The sequence below is a fragment of the Choloepus didactylus genome, chromosome 21 (assembly GCF_015220235.1).
Source record: "Choloepus didactylus isolate mChoDid1 chromosome 21, mChoDid1.pri, whole genome shotgun sequence".
NCBI lineage: Eukaryota > Metazoa > Chordata > Mammalia > Pilosa > Megalonychidae > Choloepus > Choloepus didactylus.
Window position 1 is genome coordinate 22007252 of NC_051327.1, and position 23916 is coordinate 22031167.

General features: G+C 40.0%; 1 protein-coding gene across 1 annotated transcript in view; it reads right to left on the reverse strand.

The window, feature by feature from the left end:
- BAIAP2L1 (BAR/IMD domain containing adaptor protein 2 like 1) overlaps nt 1-23916 on the reverse strand; it is a 96722-nt gene that overhangs the window by 52623 nt on the left and 20183 nt on the right. Inside the window, exons 2-3 of the mRNA XM_037813543.1 lie at nt 23063-23138; nt 18249-18335 (exon numbers count right to left, since the gene is read on the reverse strand). Of these exons, the coding sequence (XP_037669471.1) occupies nt 18249-18335; nt 23063-23138 (163 nt within the window). The remainder of the gene's footprint in view (nt 1-18248; nt 18336-23062; nt 23139-23916) is intronic.

Consider the following 23916-nt stretch of genomic DNA (forward strand, 5'->3'; position numbering starts at 1 on the left):
ATAAAAAAATTTACTTGACAGACTTAATAGCAGATTGAACTCCGCAGAAAAAAGGATCCATGAGAGAGGTCAATAGAAACGATCTAAATTGAAACAGAGAAAGACGACTGAAGAAAACTGAGCTGAGCCTCAATGATTTCAGGGACAATATCAAGCAGTCTAACATAGGCGTAACTGGAGTTCCAGAAAGAGAGAGGACAAAGAATCAGGTAGGAAACAAAATGTTTAAAGAAACAGTAGCCAAAAAATTTCCAAATTTGATGAAAAACAATAATCCACAAACTCAAGAAGCTCAGCAGACCCCAAGAAGGAAAAACAAGGAAAACTGCACTTAAGTAAATAAAAATCAGAAGAGAAAATCCTAAAAGCATCTAGCAAAAGTAAACACACACTGCATGTAGGGGAACAATGACAAGTATGGCAGTTGACTTCTCACCAGAGACAGAAGGCAGTACAAAGAAAAAAAATGTTAACCTAGAATGCTATGTCCAGCAAAAACATCTTTCAAAAATGAAGCCAAAATAAAGATATTTTTAGATAAAAGAAATCTGAGAGAATTTGTGACCAACACCCCAGCACACAGGAAATGCTAAAGAGTTCTTCAGGACGAAGGGAAATAAACGCAGGTGGAAATCTGCATCTACAGAAAGAAATGAACACTAGAAATGACAAATGTGAAGGTAAATTAAAAAGGACAACTTTTCTCTCTTCCTGATTTATTTAAAGGTCAACTGACTGTCTAAAGCAAAAATAATAATAATATTAGGTTTATAATATATGTAGAAATAAAATATATGAAAGCATAGCAAAAAAAGACAGGAACAGAGTAAAAGAAATTAGACTATTTAAGGTTCTTATATGTGAAGTATATAATATTAATTCAAGATAGACTATGTAAGTCCAGAATCCATATTATAACCCTTGGAGCAAAACTAAATAAAAAAATAAAGTATAAAAATCTAATAAGAAATAAAAGAATACTAAAAAAAAAAAAATCTTTAATAAGCCAATAGAAAGCAGGAAAGAGGAAATGGATCAAATGGGACATAGAAAACAAATACCAAGGTGGTGTACTCAAACTTGACTACATCAATAGATACCCTAAATGTTCTAAATACCTCAGATACAAGACAAATATTGCTGGGCTAGATTAAAAAAAAAGGAAGATACAACTCGAAGTTGTTAAAAAGAGTCACAATTTAAATATAAAGACACAAACAAGGTGAAAATCAAAGGATAGGAAAAGATAACCATAGAAACATTAATCATAAGAAAGCTGGTACGTCTATATTAATATCAGAGTTGACTTCAAGACAAGGAATAAGAGAGGATATGTCACATTCATCAAGGGTCAATTCATCAAGAAGACATAATCATCCTAAACATTGTAGGCATCCAATGATTTAATCCCAAATATATGAAGCAAAAGCTGAAAAACTAAGGTGGAAAAATAGACAAATACACATTGTTGGAGGTTTTAACACTTCTCTCTTGGTAACTGATAGAACAAATGGACAAAAATCCAGTAAAGACAGAAGATCTGAACACCACCATCAAGCAACCCAAACTAAATGAAATTTATAACACTATATCCAACAACTGCATAAAAGATATGTTTGTCAAGTGCACATGGAACATTCACTAAGGTAAATTACATGCTATGCCATAAAACAAGTCTCATCAATTCCCAAGGATTGAAATAGTATAGAAAGTTCTCTGAACATAACAGAATTAAGTTAGAAACCATTAACAATAATTTTGAGAAATCTGCAAATATTTGGAAATTAAAATATGGAAACATGGAAATTAGAAAATTTTTCAATCTAAATGATAATGAAATTGAAAACAAGAAAATCAATAAAATTGTTTCTGAAAAGATTAATAAAACTCATAAACTCCTAGCAAGACTGAGTGAGAGGAACCCCCCCCCCAAAAAAAAGAAGACACACTTTCCAAATACTTGGAAACTACAAACCCTACATATATTGAAACAATAACATGGGAAAATTATGAACAAATTTATGTTAACAATTTAACAATGTAGATAAAATGGACAAATTCCTTGAGAATGTATACCACTTGCCAAAAACTGACACAAAAATAGAGCAGAATACTCAAAAATAATAGCAATAGCTCCCATGTTTTGAGCCCTTCCTTTGGGCCAAGACCTGGTGAATAAATAAATACACTGAACAAATGAAGTGAAGTGAAAAAGCATGGAAAGAAAAACAGTGATGGCAGGAAAAGAAAACTCTGGCAAAAGCCAGACCCAATCAAAAGCTGGCACCTGTAATATTTGATTTTACTGACATATAAATATTGAGTGCAGAAACTCCTACAGGAAAAATGACTTTTTTTTAAGACTGAATCTGGTCCCTAGCTTGCCCTCCTCTTTTTTCCCTCCATCAGAACAAGTGTCTTCTGATAGAGACTTCTGCCGTGGCAGCCCAGACCCTCCCTGCAGCAGGAGCATGGGCACTGAGGTCCGTCCCTGTGGCCAGAGCCCCACAGAGCAGGCCCTCTCTGCAGAGCCGGCACCAGGACAGAGCTGTGTCCTCCCTTAGAGCAGCCTGGAGCACACTTCTGGCGGCCCTCATTTCCTACCACCAAGGTCCAGCCTCAGAGGAGCCTAAGCCACAAACAAGGTGTTTTTAAAAAAAAAAAACAAGACATTTTTGTTTACAAAATTTTCATCTTACCAAGCAAGAAGTTAGAATACCAGACATTTGACTCAGTGCTGGACACTTGGCAAACCGAGTCGTAAGGACTGAAAGTCCTAACAAAGGACACGTGCCAAGAGCAAAGCACACACTGAACAGCTGATGCTAAATCCTCCCAGCGTCCTCATTTCTGGCAAAAGGTGGGAAAGAAAACAAGAGATGATGCAAAAAGGAGAAAGTTAGTATAGAACACTTATTTTGGAAGTCTGGCAACAAAAGAAAACTGAATAAGAAGGTGGCTAGAAAGCAACATTAAACAATGTTTCTCTTTTAAGAAAGGGGATGACATAAGGTTTGAAGGAAGATAAGTGGAAACCACTGTGTCCTCCCCATATGCCTGAAACACTGAATTCTAAATTTACACATGAGAAATACTTAAAAAGATAAAACATTGCTATTATCCTCGCAACAGGACTTAACTCTCAATGGGAACTACCATTACAAAACACATTGTAGACATTCTGAAATTCAGCCATCTCAGTGAGGCTGGGTGCAAACGCACATCTAGAACACCAGTAGTCTAGTTTTTCAACACCTAGGGTGGTGTCCAATAACAACGCCTTCTCTGAAAATCATCCAATTACTGGGTTACAGAGTGGGGAGACTCAGGGCTTAGGTAATAATTCTGGCATTAGGATTGATAAATGGATTCAAGAAAGCAAATTAAAATGTTTCTTTCCCATTTCACTATTGTTTAGCAATTTAGCCAACCTACTGTACACAAGTACTGTTAGGTTAAACAAGCACTGGATTTGTAATTAAGAAAAACTATTACCCAGGTTGGATTTTAATGTATTATTCTTATTTCAGCTAAAGGTAGATGTTAATTTATTTAAGTATATCAATTATATATCACACAGAAATAATTTATTAATTTTGTATACATATACAGATTACAAAACATTATTTTCTTTATATCTGGATATAAAGCATAACATTAAAAGATTAAGAGTTTTCTAAAAGTTACTTTATCAAGTAAGGTAAATTAACATTAATTATTTATCTTGCTTTTTTACCAATTAGTAGATTAAGGCCAGAATACAATCATTTGGATGCTGACAAAACTGAAAACAGGTGTGTTTCAATAATGAATGAAGCTGGCAACTACTTTTACCCCATGATATCACTGAACTGTAGGCATTTTCATTCAAGGCTTAAAAATTGCTGTATCTGAAATTTTAAAAAGTTCTTTAAAAATATTAACCAGGACCTCAAAACACAAAGATGTGATGTTCTATTAGCACAACAGAGAATACACTAAAAGACTGTTTCAGTTCAGCATTACCGAATAAAACTGTCTTAAAAATTTTAAGTGAACAATTTTTTTAAAGAGAACAAGGTTTTTGTTTTGTTTTAAAGCAACTAGTTGTAGTTGGAGAAGCTTAAAAACACAAAATAAAACAGGGCCACAGCTTCCAACTTTCAGATAGTTCATAATTTATTCCTTTGATCCACCAACACCGTACACAGATGTTTGACTGGTCCTATTAGGATGTGAAGTTAAGAAGAGATTCCACAAAATCTAGAATCCATTTTTTCCTGCTAATTATTACACCATATTGACAACTGAAACACAGAATAAGGTCAAACAGAATAAGTCTGTGCTTTCATAGTTCAAACACAGAGGAAAGAGATGACCCACAAGTACATGCCTGCCAAACACTCAAAAATACTAGCAATAGCTCCTGTGTATTGAGCTCCTCTTTTGGGCCAAGCACTGCTTTACAGAGATGATCTCGTGCTTGTCCTCACAACCCTGGGAACATTTTAATTATCAGTGTTGTCTAAAAATGACCCAAGTTTATTCTGAAGGAAGAATTTTTTTTTTCTAACAGAACAAACAGCTGGGCAGTACTGCAGAGGCTGCCTAATCCACTGAAGCCATTTTAGCCTAGAGTGTATGGGCTGTGCAGGAAGTTAAACAAAAGTGGTAGGAAGTTAAGCCAAAGTGGTAGGATTGACTCCCCAAGGCACCCCACAAAAATCAGCCCTCCCTCCTACCTGTGTCACACCCAAACACACACACGCAGATGCCCGAACTCAGAGTCAGAGTGGTTAATGGCTATCTGCTTAGGGCACCTGAATTTTTGAGGCAAACCAAAAAATGCTTTGAGAAACGAATTAAGGAGGCATAAAAAATCCTTAAAAATGGTCAAAGGACTTGAATAGACATTTCTCCAAGGAAGATGCACAAATGACCGGGAAGTACATGAAGATACTCAACACCATTAGTCATTAGGGAAATGCAAATCACAACCACAGTGATACCACTTCATACCCACTAAAATGGCTAGTATTTAAAACAAATAAAAAACAAAACAACAACAAAAAATAGGAAAATAACAAGTGTTGGTGGGAATATAAGCCATTGTGGAAAGCAGTTTTGGCAATTCCTCAAGAAGTTAAACACAAAATTACCACAGAACCAGAAATTCCACTTCTAGGCTCTTAGGCACTAAGAACTTTGCACTCTGAGGAATGGAAATGAGGAAATGGGCATGAGGTTGGAGAGGGAGGGACCAGAACACATAAGGCCTTGTGAGCCTGGGAAGTTAAGATTTTATTCTCAGTGCTATGGGAAGTCATGGAAGGTGCAAGCCTGGAGAATGTGTGCTGTGTGCTGACTGGGGCTCTGAGACAATCAGGAGCAGGGTGGAGGAAGGAGACCAGAAGATAGAGCTAATACAGCTTCTTATGGATTTGGGGAAAGGACAGTGGGTAGTAGGCTCTTGGCCTAGTTTAATGGGTGGATTTTAGAATCTCTAAATGAAATGGCAGACTGTTGGTTTGTGGAAATCAAGAGTTGTGTTTTATGTTTTTTTGAGACATCTGTTGCATGGCATAGCGAGAGGCCAGGGAGGAGGCCAGATCATGTACATTCTTGTAGGCTACGCAGGGAGTCTAACATTACAGCAAATAAGAGGAATAAAAAGCCACAGATAGGTTTCCAAAGGTGGAGCCATTGGTGTCTCCTCCTACTCTGCAGTTTGGGCCAATAGGGAAAAATGGAACATCAGAAGTGTTAGTAGCTATTGTAAAATTAACTTGAGTTGTAAGGGATAGGTATGAAAAAAATTTTAAGCTAGGGAAATTTTATTTTGCAATGAACACAGCACTCCTTTTAATTCCCTATTTTTCAAAGGACGACTAAATTTGTAGGACCTATTTGTAAAAGGTTAAAGTGAAGAAAACAATGTTAAAGGAGATCCAGTTCAAGGAAGTCACAGCTAGTGTGAGGTTTAAAAAAGGTTTTGTGTGTACCTCCCAAATCCCTTGACATGTGGGAGGAGGCAATCAAAGAGCTTCAGAGCGATAGGTGGACTGTCCATTCTATTTCCAACTTTAAAAAATGTTCAAAGGTACTATTATGGTGGACTTTCCCAGAGGAACAAACATTTGTCCCATCTATTCTGGGGATGAGTTCAGGGCATTAAGAGGCAAGCTGGGCTCTGACAGAGTAGCAGCAAGGCCAACCCCCACATCGCTGACTGCAGTTCATAAAGCACATCCACCCATGATATTTTATCTGTCAACCTAATGGGAAATTTCTGATACTTTCAACGCATTTAAGAGGGGAAATTACTCTCTGTTTTATAGTTAAGTGGCTTAAGGCCATTTTGATTATCCTCTAAGAAAAATGGAAAATTTAGCAGACTTGTTCCCTGAGTATTAAATGACATCAACTCATGTGTTCACAGTGACTGGGCCCCATGAGTGCCACGTGTGGCACCGGACACTGGCAGCACAAGGACAGATGGGTCTGCAATCCATGGAATGATACTCCTTGGCGGGGCAGACCAGGGGACCCAACTTCCCTCATTGCGACCTGGGTATAGAGCTATGCAGGGGGCAAAAGACATAGAGGAGCTACATAGAGGAGCTGACCGTGTCTGGTCCAAAGAGGCAGAGAAAGTTTCCTGAAGAATGTGACATTATACTTCAAGCAAGAGACCCCAGGCATTTCCCAGGAATTTTCTACAACAGAAGTTAAAGGACAGAGGCTCTTGTGGCAGCCAACCGTGGGCTGAGACCCCACCCTCTCTCACCTTCTCAGAGACAGTACTCTAACACTGCTTTTCTTCCCCTTTCTCCACCTCATTTTTTCCACTGGTAATTAAACATGATACTCTCCCTCTAACCTTTAATACCTTTCTCTAGCCCCATGCCCTTCTCCCCTTGTTATGGATTGAATCACGTCATCCACAAACACATGTTCAAGTCCTACTGGGACCTGGGGATGGGAACCCATCTGTAAAGAGGAACCCTAACGTCAGTTAGGGTGAGGTCAAAGTGAATCAGGGAGGGCCCCAGTCCAATGTGATTGGTGTCCTTACAAGCAGAGGAAATTAACACAGGAGGAAACAGCAGGAGCCAGCTGGGGAAAGAGACGCCCCTGCCAGAACAGCAGGCTTCAGGAAAAGCAGGACCTGCTAACACCTTGCTTTGGACTTTCAGCTTCCCAAACTAAGAGAAAACAAATTCCTGTAGTTTATGTAACAAAGTTTACGGTACTTTGTTACACCAGCCCTGGCAAACTAAGACACCTGTCAAAGCCAAACTGCCTGAACCACAGCCTGCATGGACTCTTCCCACGCCCTCTCAGGGCCTGGTCTCCAGCCAATCCTCCTCTGAGCTCCCCCAGGTATCCAGGCATCTCTGGCACATCTCCACTCAGGTGAGCCCCAGGCACACGCTCAGCACGCCTAAAGCTGAACTCCCAATTCCCCATCCCCAATCACTTCCTCCCCTCAATAAGGAGCATCACCACTCTGCCACTGCTCAAGGCAGAACATGGGCATCATCCTTTATAGCCACAGGCTCCTCAATGGCCACTTATCTCACCCTTTAGGACTGTCAGGAAGAAAGTCCTGTTGACTATTCCAGTTGTCCACTGGACTCTTCCCTCCCCACTATTTGAAGCTACCATCACCTCCTGCCTAGCTCACTGGAACAAATTCCAAATTAGCTCTGCCTCCTTTTTGGCTCCATGGCAATCCAGCCATCACACTTCAGCCAGTGACACTCCAAAAACACAGTTCTGATGACAATCCCTTTTAACTCCCTCTTGCCCTTAACAAGGGTCATGAGCCTTCCAGCCTCCTGTCCATGGCTTCCATGACAGCTGCAGCCATACTGCACTGATCTCAAGGTGTGTATCCCCTCATCCGGGGACCATCATCCCTGCAAATCTTAGCAACTCAGAAAGGCAATCCCTGATCTCCACCACTAGATAACGCACCGTTGCTCATTTTTCCTTAGCCCTCTAACTTCCTGTTTAATGCCTGGTATTCCATGAGGGAAGGGACGCTGGCATGGCCCAACACCTAACAGAGTGCCTGCACATCACAGGCTCACAATAAATAACTGGGAAGAACAAGTGAATGAAGCAATGAACATTATGCCTGGTACTAAGACTACAAAGATGAAGCAGACACACACAGCCCTGCCAGGAGAGGCTCCCCACGCACAGGAAGCTGCACAGTACAGCCCCTTACTGAGGCAACTGGGAGAGTGGAGGGCTTCAGCGGATGACGTGCACCAGTCCTCCTTTCTTAGGCTGACATACCGTAGAAATCTGAAATTGTGTTAAGATAATTCTATTATAATTTGACAGTGCTATGGAAAATATAAATTACTATTAACAAAAATATTGTTAACATATAGGCAATTAGCCTACTGTACATGATGTTTTATTGTCACCCAATTGTGCATTAGAATAATTTCATTAATATTAAAACAATTTAAAGCCCATTCACTGTGCAAAAATATTCAAAAGTGTTAAAAGATCCAATGCTGGCAAATCTGTGAGGAAATAGCCCCATTTAGAGATTGCAGGAGAGACTATCTCCAGAGAACAATCTGGAACTATTTAATATGTGTGAATTCTTTCATTTTGGGGAACATACTCCAAGGAATTAACCCAAATGGGGAAAAATAAATTAAACAAAGAGGATTTACAGCAACACTATGTATATTAGCAAAACATGGGAAACACCTTCAGAGGAAAAGTTTCAACAAATGAAATAAAAAAAGCCATCAAAAATGATGAGCAAATCAATTTAATAATTGATTAAATTATTGTTAAATGTGTGGAATGTTAAATTGAAAAAGCAGATCACAAAATAGTTTATAAACACAGGTTTTAATTAATAGAGAAAAAAGAGATGTCAGCATGTCACAAATTTCTACTGTTAAAAAAAACTGGAAACTACTGACTCTCATGGCTCTCAGTTCTCTGGAAATTACATGACTCATGGCTCTCAGTTCTCTGTCTCCTTGGACTTACAAGGCACAGGAACAGGTTTACTCTAGACTCAGAGTCCAGCTCTTGGTTGTAAAGAGCTTGCCACGTAACTTGCCTCTTTAGTCACCTAAAAGTTTTCTTATTTTTGAATTCATGCTCCTAAAATATTAGTCAGCTTTTAATAACTCAAAACCTTTTAGTCCTAATGTCAATTCTTATAATAATGAGGCATATAGACACAATCTTTTTCTTTTTAACCCATGATCATCTCCCATAATCCTCTCCATGAACCCTAAATCCCAGGTAAACTGGAACATTCCCTGTTCCCCTCCATTCTCTTTCCTCCACCAGAGAACCCCACCCTTTTCACCTGCACCAGGGTATTACACAGCCCCTGATACTTGAGTTGCCTCTCCACCTCCCTCACCCACACTCAGGTGTGATCATCCTTTCCCATGAAATCCTGCAGCCTTTGGACCTTTTTAGCCCTGTTTCAGGCCTGTATTAAAACCAAGTGTGTATATATTTTCATTATTTCCCTTACTATGCTGTAGGTAGCTTGAAGGCAGGGACAAAATCTTAATAATGCTATAAATGATGGCCATGGTCTCAAGAAAGCCAGGAGAAATCTGACTCGTGGGATTAGAGTGGAAAAGCCCAAGACCTTTACCATTTAGTGGACAACAAACATTTCTGAGTTTCTCCTCAACTTTGCCTGTTTCTCACATCCTTGCCCAAGCAAATGCTGGTCACTGAGCACAACTGTGGCTAATGGTGGGTTCGCTGTAAGTGCTACCACCGCCCTGAGGCCTCCCCACACCACAGGAGGCCCTGCTGAGGGATGGTCAGGATGCCTCCCGTCAACCTCGGAACCCTTCTCCCAGCACCGTTACACCCCAGCTGCTCAGAGCCTTCTCACACTGTATGGAAGGACTTGTTCAAAGGTCATTTTCGGAACCGAAACAAAATCTGGCTTCCTGTCTCTTCTTTCCACTGGGTCTAAGGAACAAGACACAGGTCTAATCCTTCCTCCACACACTCACTCTTCCAGTGTTTAAAGACTGCTTTCATGATTTGTTCCCTGCATAGATAAAGGTAAATCCAGCCTTTGTGGATCCCGAAGCTTGTACAACTTGGGGGACCTTCTTTAAGGAAAAAAGAGCTCAAAATTACAAACTCAGGGTCTTAGAAGGGGTCAGTGAAACTGCAAAGGACTTAAAGCTTAAGTTTCATAAGCTTCGTGGAAAATTCTCCACTACCCATGGAATGCACAAATTTGAATTTATACCCCAGCTTCACTCCTTACTTGTTGTGTGAAGTTGGGACAACTTAGTTAAGTTCCATAACCTAAGTTTTCATTTTCTTGTCCAGAAAGTGGGTACAACACCTCCTACCTCAGAGGACTGTTGTAAGAATTCTGTGTTTCCATCAGTGCTAATGAAATTCACTTGCCGTGTTACTTGTGTGGAGTTGGGGCCAGGTTATGGCGAGGTTGTGAGGTAGCCCACTGGCTAGAAGATTTCTGGCCAACCAAGATCCTAATTTGGGTTTTCAGATTCCTCATCTTGTGAAAAGTTAAGGAGAATAAGGTAATGATTAGATGTTAATGATATTGATGCCAGGCTGAGTGAGCAGTACCTGTGAGACCACTGCCAATCACACAGATTTCAAAGTATGGTGTATACAGCTAGTCTCCTGAATTATAACAATGTCTATTATTATTATTCTTAGTATGAATGAATTAGGATGCACCATGTAGGTAACTGATTGGACATAGCATCCTTACTTTTAATAGTTTTGATGTTTCCAGAATGGGAAAGAATAACGGGAAAGAATATCTGAGGACATACATTCATTCCCAAGTGGATCAAAGACCAGAAAACTTTTAGACCTCCTTTTGCTCTAACCAGGAATCTACCCAGCCCCTCACCCCAACCACCACCCTCCACCACCACGTCCCAGTACACTCGGGAACATGCATCTGATGTAGTCAGACTAGGCCTTGCCCCTTCATGATGCTAACTGTGCTGGTCTTTGGTGCCTCTTCTCATCGTTTAGTCGTCCTTCTTCCTCAGCCTGTCACTGGTAGTGTCCTTTGTTGTCCCCAGGTCCCTTACAAGCACTACTCTTTCTTGGCATGCCCCAAACTCTCTATATTATAACTCAATGTTTTTGTTCCTGACCCATAATTTCAGGCCTGGTACAGTGTGCCCTGAACAGAGCAGGGAATCTGCATGCATTTGTCAGAGGATGTGAGCACCTCAATGAGCAACGATGGTGGCAGTGGCGGTGGCTCGGGCCTGGATCCTCGACAGCCAGCCAGTCCCTCACCACCACTGGTGGGCCTCTGTGTCCAGCTGCTGTGGGCCTCTGACCAGATGTGCTTTGGCTACTGCTGAGAGCAGGAGAAACAGGTGCCCTTTGGTTAGATTTACATTTAGGATGTGCCTATTAAGCAATCAGGAAACATTAAATGTTACTGACTAATAATGACTAGATGCTTTACCTTTATGTATGTAATCTTTACTATCAGAGTACATCTGCAGTATAAGGAAAAACTTGGTTGGTCTTTATCCTCAGTCCCTGGGGAAGCAACCTCTGAATCTTCGGAATTTTCTGTGAGAGAAGTGTCTTTTGTTCCTCATGGTGAGTGGGATCCTACCTGATGGTGCATATTTTGATGAGGCCACAGGGAGGGTCAGCCACCCTGCAGTTTCAGCAGGGGGGTGGGGGGGGTGGGGGGTGGGGGAGGACTGGCCGTACCAGAAAGACCAACCATATGACTGGGGAGAAGGAATGCTTTTCGTAGGACTGCTTCTTTGCGAAGGGCAATTTACAATACAGAATATCCTCTTAAAGTTTTAGGAATTTGTATATACTTAAATGAACTTTATAAATTTATAAATTACACACTAATCTTTCTCTACAATTATTACAGCAAAGCTAAGATCTTGCCCACTCCAAACTGGACAATGATATTATGAATGAGCAATGACCACCTGAAAATTGAGAAAGGTCATTTGCAAGGCCTACAGGCATTTATCATGTGCCCAGATCTAGGAAAAACAATTTTTTTTCCAAATCTCTGACTGAAATTAAACCAAAAAATGGTCAAAATACAAAATCTTGATTAAATCAAATGAAAAGAGAAAATAAAAATTCATACTCACATGCTGATTCAGAGTTTAGGATTATATGATGGTTTGCTATTTAAGATAATCTTTTTTGGTGGGCTATAATGGGCAGGAAAATGTGACTGCCATAAAATAAAGCAGGTTAGAAAAAGCACAGAATTAAATCCTATATCTTATGACATACAGAAAATAAAAATGGCATGATGGGCAAATAGCTGTCAGACTGCTTAGGACCCACCAGCCATTAACCAGCTAGGTGACCCTCGCATGCTACTTACTCCCTTTGAACCTCAGTTTCCCCATCTGTAAAAGGGATGTAATAATAATAGCAAATACCTCATAGAGCTGTCATGATGATTACAGTAGTTAATACTTGTAAGGTGCTTAGAAGAATGCCTGGCATACAGTAGGTATGTTAAGTAAATAAAATAAGTCTCCTCCTTTTTTCTTTCTCTTTTTGTGTAAAGGATTTCAATCTTTTTGAAGTGTTTCTAACCTGCAACTAAAAGTTCAAGTGATTTAGGTCAATAATAACTCCTTTGGCTCAACTTGGCTCTCTCACTTATCCTGTACAAGGTGTTTTGTTTTAGCTAAACCTTACAAACAGATTTGTAATATTTTTGTGAATTAACATTTCTTTAAAAATACTTCAGAATTTTTTTTTCTGTTCTTATTTTTAAGACTAAACACTGTCAGGCTGGTTTGAGTAACAAGATAAAACTGTCATAAATATTTTAAAAACAATGGCATAATCTATAAACATTGTCAATAACAAAAGAAAGCCTATGATTTTCTAGGTTCCCTGTGGTGAGAGCAAATGTTCTGTTTTGTGCCCAATTTAAGAAACTGGGTCCAAACAATTTAATAAATGATTCAAAATAATATGATAGCTGACTTCACTAGAACAAAATAATGTAGTTTAAATTTATATAATGATGAACTGTAAGGAGTTCAAAGCAAGTCTGTAAACTCCCCAAAGAAAGTCTGTTATTTCTTGAAAAATAAATGAGTGCAAACTTTATTTTTCTCTGCCTTAAAGATGGAAAAAAAAAAATGGTTCAAAAGTTCTCTGAGATATTTTGCCAAAACATTTCCCCTGACCATTTCTGTTTTTCCTCTCTACCTTTTCAATATTTTCTAAGATTTTAAAAATAAATGTTGCTTGATTTAGAGACAACACTGGCAGCTTTACTCACATTCCAGTTTCCTCTTTCAAATGAGTACTGCCAGGTCACTCTGCTGCCTTGAGCTGGTCTGTGTAGAAGTGATGAAGATTTGTGAGTGTCACACTCTGGGATCAAGCCCCAGCAACCTGGAGCTCATGTGAATTTGACCCTATTACCTACTCAGCAATTAAGCATAAGGGATTAAAATATTATGCCTGCCAACTTCTGAATACAGATCTCTGGCTTTCTCCTCCCAAGAAGGTTACATAGTTAACGAATGGCGCTTACACTGCTGTGGGCATTAGGAACATGTTAACATATGTGAAACCCAGGCACCTGGACAGCAGGTAGTAAGGAACCCAGTATGGCTGTCCATGGTGTTCTCCCTCACTCCCAGGACAAAAGAGGTGACCACCAAGTTGACCTTAGGGCCTACCAGCCACCCCGATGGAACACTGGTTAGAGCCCACCCTGCAGACCACTCAAGGAAAAGTCATCCATGGGGCTGTGGAGGATGAAATGAGGCGATACATGAAGGCTGGGCACATTGCAGGTGCTTAATCAGACCTGAATCTCTGCATGGAAGCCCAGCAGTACAAAAGCCAAGCAATCCTCCCGAGCAGAGTCTTCTGTTCCTTCTCTATAATTTCCACCGTCTTATCCCTGCAACACCTGGCATTTATGGTCAGGTTCCGTTTCAAAGGGGGCTGGTGACCTCTAATCACCACACCTGCCAGCACCCCCACCCCAGTCTTTGGCTGCTCAGGCACCAATAGTTACCTTTCATGTCCCTTCTTGAAAAGATCCCCAGTGTGGGGTTCCCATTTTCTTCCTTCTTTCAGTGACCCCTTTTTGGCCTGCTCTTTCCTTTCTCCTCCACTTCAGCGAAGTGCAGTATAGTGCAGAAGTTAACACTTCAGATTCTAAAGTCTGTGAAATCTAGGGCAAGTCACTTCACCTCTGGGCCTCCCTTTCCTTCTCTGTAAAGCAGAGACGGTACAAGTGTCTACAGCTCACAGGGTAGGACACTAAACGAGGGGGGGACTAAATGAGACGATACTTGTAGAGTGCTGAGCCCAGTGCCCCGCATGGAGCAAGCTCAACCTTTGCTATTACTACTATAAATGTGTAAATGTAGGTATTCATAAAACATTTGAGTAAAAAGGTAGTGTAGACAAATGTAGGCATACTAAGAATATACTTATAGTCACTGAAAGAAAAGACCGGAAAGAAATCTAGTAATGACATAGAGACTATATTAGAGCAGTAAATGATGGATGATTTTTTTCATTTTTCCTTTTCCCCAAATTTTCAATAATGAGGCTTTCGGGATCACAACTGAAAGCAGCTGCTGACCAAACCATGCAGAGAGGAGATGAGAGGAGAAAGGAAAGGAGAGAAGCAGAGGCAGGGAGAATGCAGGAGTTAATGTACTCAAAAGGCCTGAAAGACAAAAGAGCAGAAATAACAGAACGATCTCAGTGCTCCTAACTCATCCTCTGTGCCTGGCTTATATTTCTCAATCAGGAATGGAGTAGGAGGAATGGCTGTGGTCTTCTTAAGAAAAAAGCAAATAAAGGCCCAAGAGAAATGACAATCATACAGCTTGAAGAACATGCACACCATCCCACGAGGAAGAAAAACATTATTTCAATCACAGACACATTTATGCAGAAGCACTATGTAAATCCACAGCACAACTAAAGTGACAACTTTTGTATACGTCCTTTCCTTTCATTCGCTTGCCATGGAAACAAAGCCTTTAATACCAGAGATGCACGATGTGGTGCCCATCGCCTGGCATCTTCCTAACAGCTACGTCCTCTCCTCCGGCACACACTTTGGCTAGGAATGCTGCAATAGCCTCTTGGGCTGCTGGAGAATGGGCTTGTGATCTAAACCTAGCAATGGGACATGAAGGGATGTGTGCTGAGACTTCTGGGGAAAGGCTTCCTCTCTTGTAGGACACAACTGAGAAGAAATCCCCCTTCCGGCCTCTGGATACCAAAGGAGCATGTCATGTCCAGGCAAGAAATGGCAGCCTCTTGCAACCACGAGGAGAGAGAAGGAACCCAGATCCTTCGTGATGATGACCCTGGGAACCTGCCATCCTGCCCTCCCTACGGGGAATAATAAAATCCTGCCCTCCTTACGGGGGATAATAAAAATAAAAACTATCAGTTGGGGATTTTGTAACTTGCAGGCATAGAAACAGGTGAGCTGATGCTGGGTCTGAATGAAAATATCTACAGCTAGAAACTGGAAATAGTACTGCTAAGCTCTGTCTCACTAACAGAGGCAGACTAAGTTAGAACCTTTCTCCAAAAGACAAAAAAAAAAACAGTATAATTAACTTTCTCCAGCTTTTAGCTCCCCTCCTTTTTTTTAAAGTGGGAATAGACTAAAATGTTTGGCTTTGCCACGCCTGATTGATATTCAAAATGTATTTGGCCTGGTTTCCCAAGCTGAATTCTTACTACAAATTTCTCTGAAATTAAGTCAATATTTCACCCAAAGAATATTTTCTTCATCCACCTCCAAAGCACCAAAATTTCAGAATGCTATAGAAATTTCATGTAAAAACTTATGAGATAAAAAAAAGTTGTGTCCTGTATTATAGCAACATTAAAAAATATTTGAATTCAACATTAAATCAAACTACTCTTGAAATTAAGGTTTTGGGAATGATACAAATTCTTCAGTATTGTTCCTTTCTCTTCCTTCCAGAGCAAAACATTTTTGTTGATTTTTTTTTAACTATGTAATTTTTTTATGGGGAAATGTAGGTTTTTTTTTCAGAAACAGTCTTTTAAGGAATGAAATTTTTTAAATAATTTATGATCTTCACATACATAATACTTCAGTTTTATCAGATGGCATTTATAACACTGATTTCATGATAAAGTTATGACTACCAATGACAGCAGGCAAAATCACCATCTTGAAAAATGAAGGAAATACAATCTACCTTGGGTCTTTTTTTTTTCTATGTATTATTCACTACTCGTCTGTACAAGGAATTTAAACAGATACAGGATGACATTTTAGTGTCTTTAACAACAAGACAAAAATAAAAAACTAAGCAAATCAAAAGAACTTAGTATTAGCCCTCCAAAGGCAACTATTGCTGGGATGGCATTTCCTCTTGGAATTGCTTAAGTGACAGTAGAAAATTAAGAGCTACACGAGAAAATGAATATAAGCAATAGGATCATTTGAAACAAAAATAAAACACAGCAGAAGTTATTTCTGTTCCCTATGAATAAAATACATACACACATGAAAGAAACTTCACCACTGCTACGTATTTTCCTTATTGAAACCGAAGTGTACAGTCGTGTTTATAACAACATTGTTGCTGTGGAAATAGTTGATTCACCATTATGAACTCATAGCCGAGTCAAGTAAGGCGTGGAACTGAAGCCTTATTTAAACAGTGGCAATAAGCATAAAACACCAAAAAGGCAAACTGAATGAGGATGAATCAGAGCACCATATGTTTTAGTGTAAGACTCATACATTTTTTTTTGGATGCTTGACATAAAAGAATTTTCCTTTCAATGTGTTCTATTTTTGGAACCCTAAAATTATCAACAACTTCCCCATATGTCTTGAATTCTGGTATCAGTTTCAATCTACACAGTACAGACTCCATTTTATTAAATTGATCATGCTTAAGACCGTTAGGATAGTTCAGTCCTTGCCAGAACACACTGAAGTTAGTGGCCCCAACCAGTGCACAAGTCAGGATTCTGAAAAACTTCTGCATGCAGATGACTAGCAGTGTTGACTTACTCATCATATAGCATAACTTCAGGCTTACAGCCTTATTTTTATGTCTATAGCTTTCAAGACTCTTTATACACTAGCCAAGTAAAAAAGTGGCCAGAGAGTACTAATTAGAACCCAGAAGCACTTCACACCCAGCAGCCAGCACCCCACCCAGCACTGTCACCACAACCTCTAATTTGTTCCCCGGCTTTTATGGGTCAGCTAAGAGTTTTCTGAGCAATCTTGAAAACCCTCAAAACACTTTATATTCAAATGGTGTGAATGATTTGAACCCTGAATCTGATACCATGCTCTTCCTTTGCTTCCCCTTCCTTCTTTTCAATTGGAGAGGGCTGCACTTTTCCTTAAACACACTGTAACATTCATTCTCTTCTCGTTTCTGAATTTTTCAATTATGACCAACATTCTTAAACCAGAAACTTTACCCTTTGTACAATAAAACATATTCAGTAAGTTTTTAAAATGAGGCTGTGTGTGGGGCTACTAAAAAAAAATAAACATTTCCCATCTCAGAAGATTGTAACAGTGAATTGACTCTAAATAGAAATCCAGATTCCCTCAATTCTGGCAGGGGCCAAGATTCCCTCTGCAGCTGGATCTCTGGGCTGTGCATTTCTGCTGCTGAGAATGGCACCGCCCTCCGGGGCTGCACAGGAGAGCAATTCATACTAGCAAAACTGGAAAAGCCACAGCTGAAAACAACCGTGGAAGCAGCAAGAGCCAAGAGGACAACATGAAAGAGTCTGATTTTCTACCAGGCGAGTCACAGGAAACACTCCAGCCACACCGTCAATCTGGAGGTCCAGCTCACCCATCCCTTCCAGGTAAGAAAGTAGGTCAAAGCTCCTGGGATTTGCGCTTCAGGGATCAGAGGTAGAGGGTGAGAAGCAAGCCCCAAGGGAAGCTGGAGCTCCTAGGAGAGCAGGGAGGCCCCAGCTGGGAAATGAGCTCAGCCAGGGGACCTTCTGCCTGGCCCTCAGACACCAGCCTGGGCCTTCCCTCTAACTAGCCTCAACTACCACAGACCATAGTGAACCAAATCACTCCACAGACGAATGAACTAGAGTGCTGGGCTAGCTCTCCTTTCTATGCCCAGAAGATGGGTATGCATTCTTATCACGTTTCACAGGACGAGAAAGCTCTGGAACCACAGCTTAAGTGGGATTTATGCATAATGGACAGCTTGACTCACCCAGCTCGGTCGACACAGGGGATCCAGTGGCAAGTTCTCCAATCTTGGCCACTCCGTCGTAGTAGGCTTTTCCTGCGAGGATCATAGCTAGACAGGGAAGGGTGACACACGTAAATTGTCACTTAAATAAGGAAAGGAAGGAAGCAACACAGATGATTTCTTCAAACATACCTCAGTCTCTTCTGGCTATGAGAAGACCCTGCCGCAGGCCAAATGTGGCTGCAGAAGGCAGGGCTTGCTGTTTGATTCCTGTGTATTTCCATAGGTCCCCCACTTGAAAGTCCCCACGGGATCCCCACCTCAGACCAGCCCTGGGAACCTTCAGCAGCAGGTGTTTGAAGATCAGAGAAGGCCCTGCCCGTTCCTGCAGCCAGTTCCACAGTGGATATGTTCCTACCATCTAATTAGGGCTGAGCATATCCACTCTAGCGAAAAAAACCTCTTCGAACCTGGTTATTCTGCAGCACCACAGGCCTACAACATTATTATTTAAGAGGACCCATGTAGCACAGCCTTCTACCTGGTCCTCTGATGGCATTTTTATTTTTTCAATATGAAATGACATTCTGAGTCACAACCAACCAGTATACTTGTTGCCAGGGGAAAATCCATGCAATTGACAATAGAATTGTCTGACAAATAACTGAATGCTTTATTTTTTTTTTTTTTTTTTTTTTTTTTGGCAGACATAGGAAAACTTTTATTGTTATACAAGTTGGGTTCCAATTATCTTAAAAATAATATTTCTTCTCTCAAACTGACTCTGGAGACTAAATTATATAGTACAGAAATCTGCTTCTGATTTTTTTTTTTTCTTTTCTTTTTTTGGGGGGTGGGGGTAGGGGACAAAACAGACCTGGGTTAGAACTCTACTTCTAACTATATGACCTTGGGCAAGGTACTTACTTATCCTTTCTGAAACAAAGGCCCTTTATCTATAAAATGCAGTAATAAGGTGAGCATTAAAATGAACAAGTGGTTTCTGCTAATACCAATTCCTTCTTTACAGTAGGCTAGGTTTGAGATTGAAGGTGAACAGCAAGCAAGCTTTCAACAAGATCTCACCTATTTAGTGTGATTTTGAAGAGAATCATTTATTTTACTCAAAGATGGGTTTCATACATAGAAATCAGTTTCTCCTGTGGTTTTGGAGACCACAAGATTTTGGAGCTAAAAGAATCCTCATAAATTTCCTTGTCCAGTCTCTTCCTTTCATTGAAAGGAAAATCAGAGGCCACATCAGCTGCTTTGCTCCAATTTATAATGGGCACTGCTCTAAAAAGATGGATTTTAAAAGGCATTTCAGGTATGGGGGGGGCAAGGAGTGAATTCACATAAAAGTCCAGCTGAAAGTACTGCAGGCCAAAATATTAGTATTTTTATAGAAAATTTATTTATTTTTAGCATTTATTGCAGTTTCAAAAACTATAAAGTTTTTGGCTTTTACTTTATGCGTATACAAGTTTAGAAAATGTCATACTTTGCTACAACTGTTCTTTTCTAAGAATCGGGATAACCTTAAAGTGTAATTATAAAAAGAACAATAATTAGCATTTATGTAGATCTTTCAAGTCATTACTTAGCTAATCTACCCGGATAATCTTAAGACATGGGTGGTGTGATCGCCCCACGTCACTGATGGGGAGCAAGAGTGGAGATATTCTGGGACATGGCCAAGGTAAATGCTAAGTCAGGCAGTGTACACAACTCCAGCTAAGGTACTTCCTAAGTTCTAAATTCTGGGGCTTTTAAGTCTTTGGTCTAATCTAGAACTGAAAAAGAGAGGACTCTACCTAAAAACAAGGTTTGCATCCAGTAAACTGTCAACTTAATATATGTAGTATTTTAGTATAAAGATTTAAAATTGTAAGGTATTGATAAGCTGAAAAGCAAATTAGTGGGAGGACAATACGCAGGATTACACAATATTTAAACAAAAATTTTGACTTTCACCGACACCTTAAATTGCATTTTTTAATTAACTGTTGACTTACATTTAAAACCATTTAACCTCTTAGTCTAGTAAAATATCTTTGCACTTATGATACAGAGGAATTAACTTAAAAAATAAAATATTTTCATACTTTTGTCCCCTATTGTGAAAATTAAAAGATTTTCTACCTCTTATTGTTTTAAGGAATGAAATATACTAGTTCTATTTTATTTTTTATTTTTTAAATGCAATTTTATTGAGATATATTCATATAACATACAGTTCTCCAAAGTGCACAATCAAGCTGTTCAGAGACTAATTCTATTTTAAAGGTTAATCAACTACATCACCAATTTTATCTATATACTTCCGTCAGATAAATTTTCCTTAAAAACAATTTCACTGGGCTTACTGCTCTGCTCAAAGATCTTCAACAGCCTCCCAATGCCGATCAGGTGAGCCCACACTGTCCAAAGCTCGTGGCAGACTTTTATAGTAACGGCCTTTGACGAATCACAACTCCCCGAATCCCCTGCCTGTGCAGCCCCTACCACACTGCTGGTTGGCGTGATCATGTGATGTGCTTTGGCCCGTGGGACATCGGCAAGCAGGACGCCCACAGAGGCTTGCTGGGGGTGGGGGCTTGCACTTTTGGAATACTGCTGTGATCTTGTGAGGACCCAGTCTGGCCTCCTTGAATCTGAAAGCCCCCAGGGGGAAGAGAGTGACCCCAGTCCCCAGCCTAGTCCAGGCCCCAGCTGAAGACAGCTGCATAGAGTCCAGAGAACTGCCCTGCCTTTACAGACCCATGGGAATTAATAAATATTGTTTTAAGCAATCAAGTTTGGGGCAGTTTGTTATGAGCAACAAATAACTGATGCATTCAAATGCATTTATAATCTGACCTTCCTTATATTTTACCATACCCCAACAGCTTCTCACTCATGTCAGTGTGGACCCTGGGGTCTTGGCTCAGGCACTATCTTTTCTGCCTGAAGCACTGTAGGCAGTGTCTGCCTGCTAAAACCTGAAGTCTGTCAGCTAGCTCAGCCCCTCCAAGACCTCCTGCCTGCTCCATTCCACACCAACCCCCACTGCTTGAATTCCTGTGACAAGGGTCTATACCACGCTCCCCACTGGCCATTCACATACTGCCCTGCACTGTGACCTAACTGTTGACTGCTCACCGGGAATCCTCAACTGTACTACAGATTCTTACAAGTCTTGATTCCGAAGTACACTGCACATACTAGGTACAACAAGGGCTTTATGAATTTATCTGAATTTCTCAATGGCTTCAGCCAAAGTACAACCAGGTGGCCTGCAGAAATCTGGGTATCCCTTATGGACGCAGAATAACCCCCTGAAGGTGTTAAAGTGGTAAGAGACAGAGGCCTGGCAGCCAGCCCTTTGGAAGGAAGTCTTGTTGGCAGGAGGCTGAGGTGCTGGCAGTTCAGTGACTCACCTTGCAAAACTGCCTCAGAAAGGCAGCTCATATTAGAAAGAAAAAAACCTACCGCAGGTCACAATGCTTTCCTTCACAGGGACATCTAAGCAATGGCTCTGTGGCTTTATGACAAACTAATCAATAAGGGAGAGTCAGCAATGCAAGACTTCCAAAACAAGCCTCTTGCTCCTTGAAGGAGGGGTGGCACCAGAAGTCACTGATATTGCTGGAGGACAAGGGAGGAAAATCCCCAGACTGGGTGCATTTCCTGACTTGGAAAATGTCTGGCAAATAACACAGAGATCCAGAAGAAAAGTAAATAAGGACTTGACTTTTCCAGTGACTACAATAGTGTTCCCTGGCAAGCCAAGTCCAAAGTCTAACTAGCATGCCCCCTTTCCTTGGGACACGCTCTTAGGGAGGGTGGGTGAGGCCACAGGCTTATTTTCAAAATATCAACGGGGAGCAATCAAAGGTGAGGTATGGTGGAAGAGAAAAATGTAAAAGACAGAAAAATTGAAACCTCCTTCAAATCTGTAATAGTTAGAAAGTAAAATTCCTACTTTGGTTAATTGTTTTAGTGAACCGATATATAGGATAAAATTGGGGTCTGAAGGGTTGGGTATAATACTTCCTACACAGGCAGAATTATTTTGACCATGTTACAACTTGGTGATCATTAACATTTTAAGCTTTTAAGGTGACCATTAAGGCATGTAATCATATTCACCATTTAATAGGGAAATGCATGTGTAGACTTGTATCACCTTCCTCAAATGAAACCTTTCAAACTAGCTAACACCTCTATAATACCAATACTGTAATTCATTAAAAATAAAACGCTTATTTTGACATGAGAATCTAAATACAACCTTTAATTTAGAAGTTTTTCCATTCAGGCCAAAAATATTACTTCTCATATTGCTATCAAAAGTAATATATTTAAAGGCAAGAAAATCTTCTCTGTAAATAAAAGAAAATTCTTATGCTGCAGGACACTAGCATATAAGAAATATTTTAAGTATACATTTCATATATGTAACTGGTTCACAAAGAATTGGGTTAAAAAAAGTAGAGTTTTGGTTTGTTTGAAATGTTTTTTTATTGCTTTTTTAAAATTTTTTTATATATTAATAGCTAATCTAAAAATAGAAAATGTTTAAAGCAATGATATAAAATCTTGAGCTATGTCAAGAAGCATGATTTGATAGTTGAATACATCAACTTATAGCAGTCCCACTACTATTCAATTTACACATTCCAAATACACTAATATTCTCTTATTGCAAGGTTCCATAGGTTAAATGATAAATAATTTCGACCAATTGAAAGATATTTTAAAAATTCAATATTAAGCATTTAAAAATAATTAAATATTTACTGAACAGCTTTTCTATGTGCTTTACTATTTATAAATTTAGAAAATAGACTTACCACTAACAGCTTTTTCATAATTTTTTCCCAGGTTTATTAAATTTCGTAGCCCAGGGTTGAACTGTTCCATAACATTCTGACAAACAAATCAAAACAAAACAAATTAATAAAATAGACAAAGAGTAGACCAAGTAACCTTTAGATTTTGTCACAGTACGGCTTAGATTAGGTATGTATGCTTCAAAGTACAGTGTACAAAATAATGAATGTTGATTTTAAAATAATTAACCATTTAGATTTCCTTACCTGGTGGACAGAACAGGAACGCTCACGTGTGGCAAGGTACACGGAACCCTGGCAGTTCTCCAGCTGCCCAGGGCTGCCGAGACCCCACTGTAAACAGAGCAGACATTCCCGTCCCTGTCGCAAAGCACACACCACAGGGCATGGGAGTCCAGAAGCTCTGCTCCTTCTTGGGTTTAAGTAGGTTAATTGTTACCATTCTAGTGTTAAGAAACAGGCCCACAACCATAATTACATGGCTAATGATATGTCTATCAATCTAATAGAAATTTCTCAGAGATTTCATTTTTGCTCTGCCCAGTTACCACAGGAGGGGGTGGGGTAGGCGTTGTTGACAGGATCCCGGTGCTGCTTCCGGGGCTCTGTTTACTCATTGTTTCTGGAATCACTACCGTGATGCGAAGACACTGTTTCTCCCTCGCGGACTTCATGATGTGCTATCCCCTAGGCCTGTCGTGGTTTTCATTTTTGTTTTTTCTTTTTACTCAGAAATCCCAGCCCTGGGAATTTATTCTAAAGACACACTTGCAGAAGTTCTCAAGACACATGTCAAAGGACCACAGTTGTTCATAATGGGAAAATATGGGTAATCACTTAAATGTTCATTAATA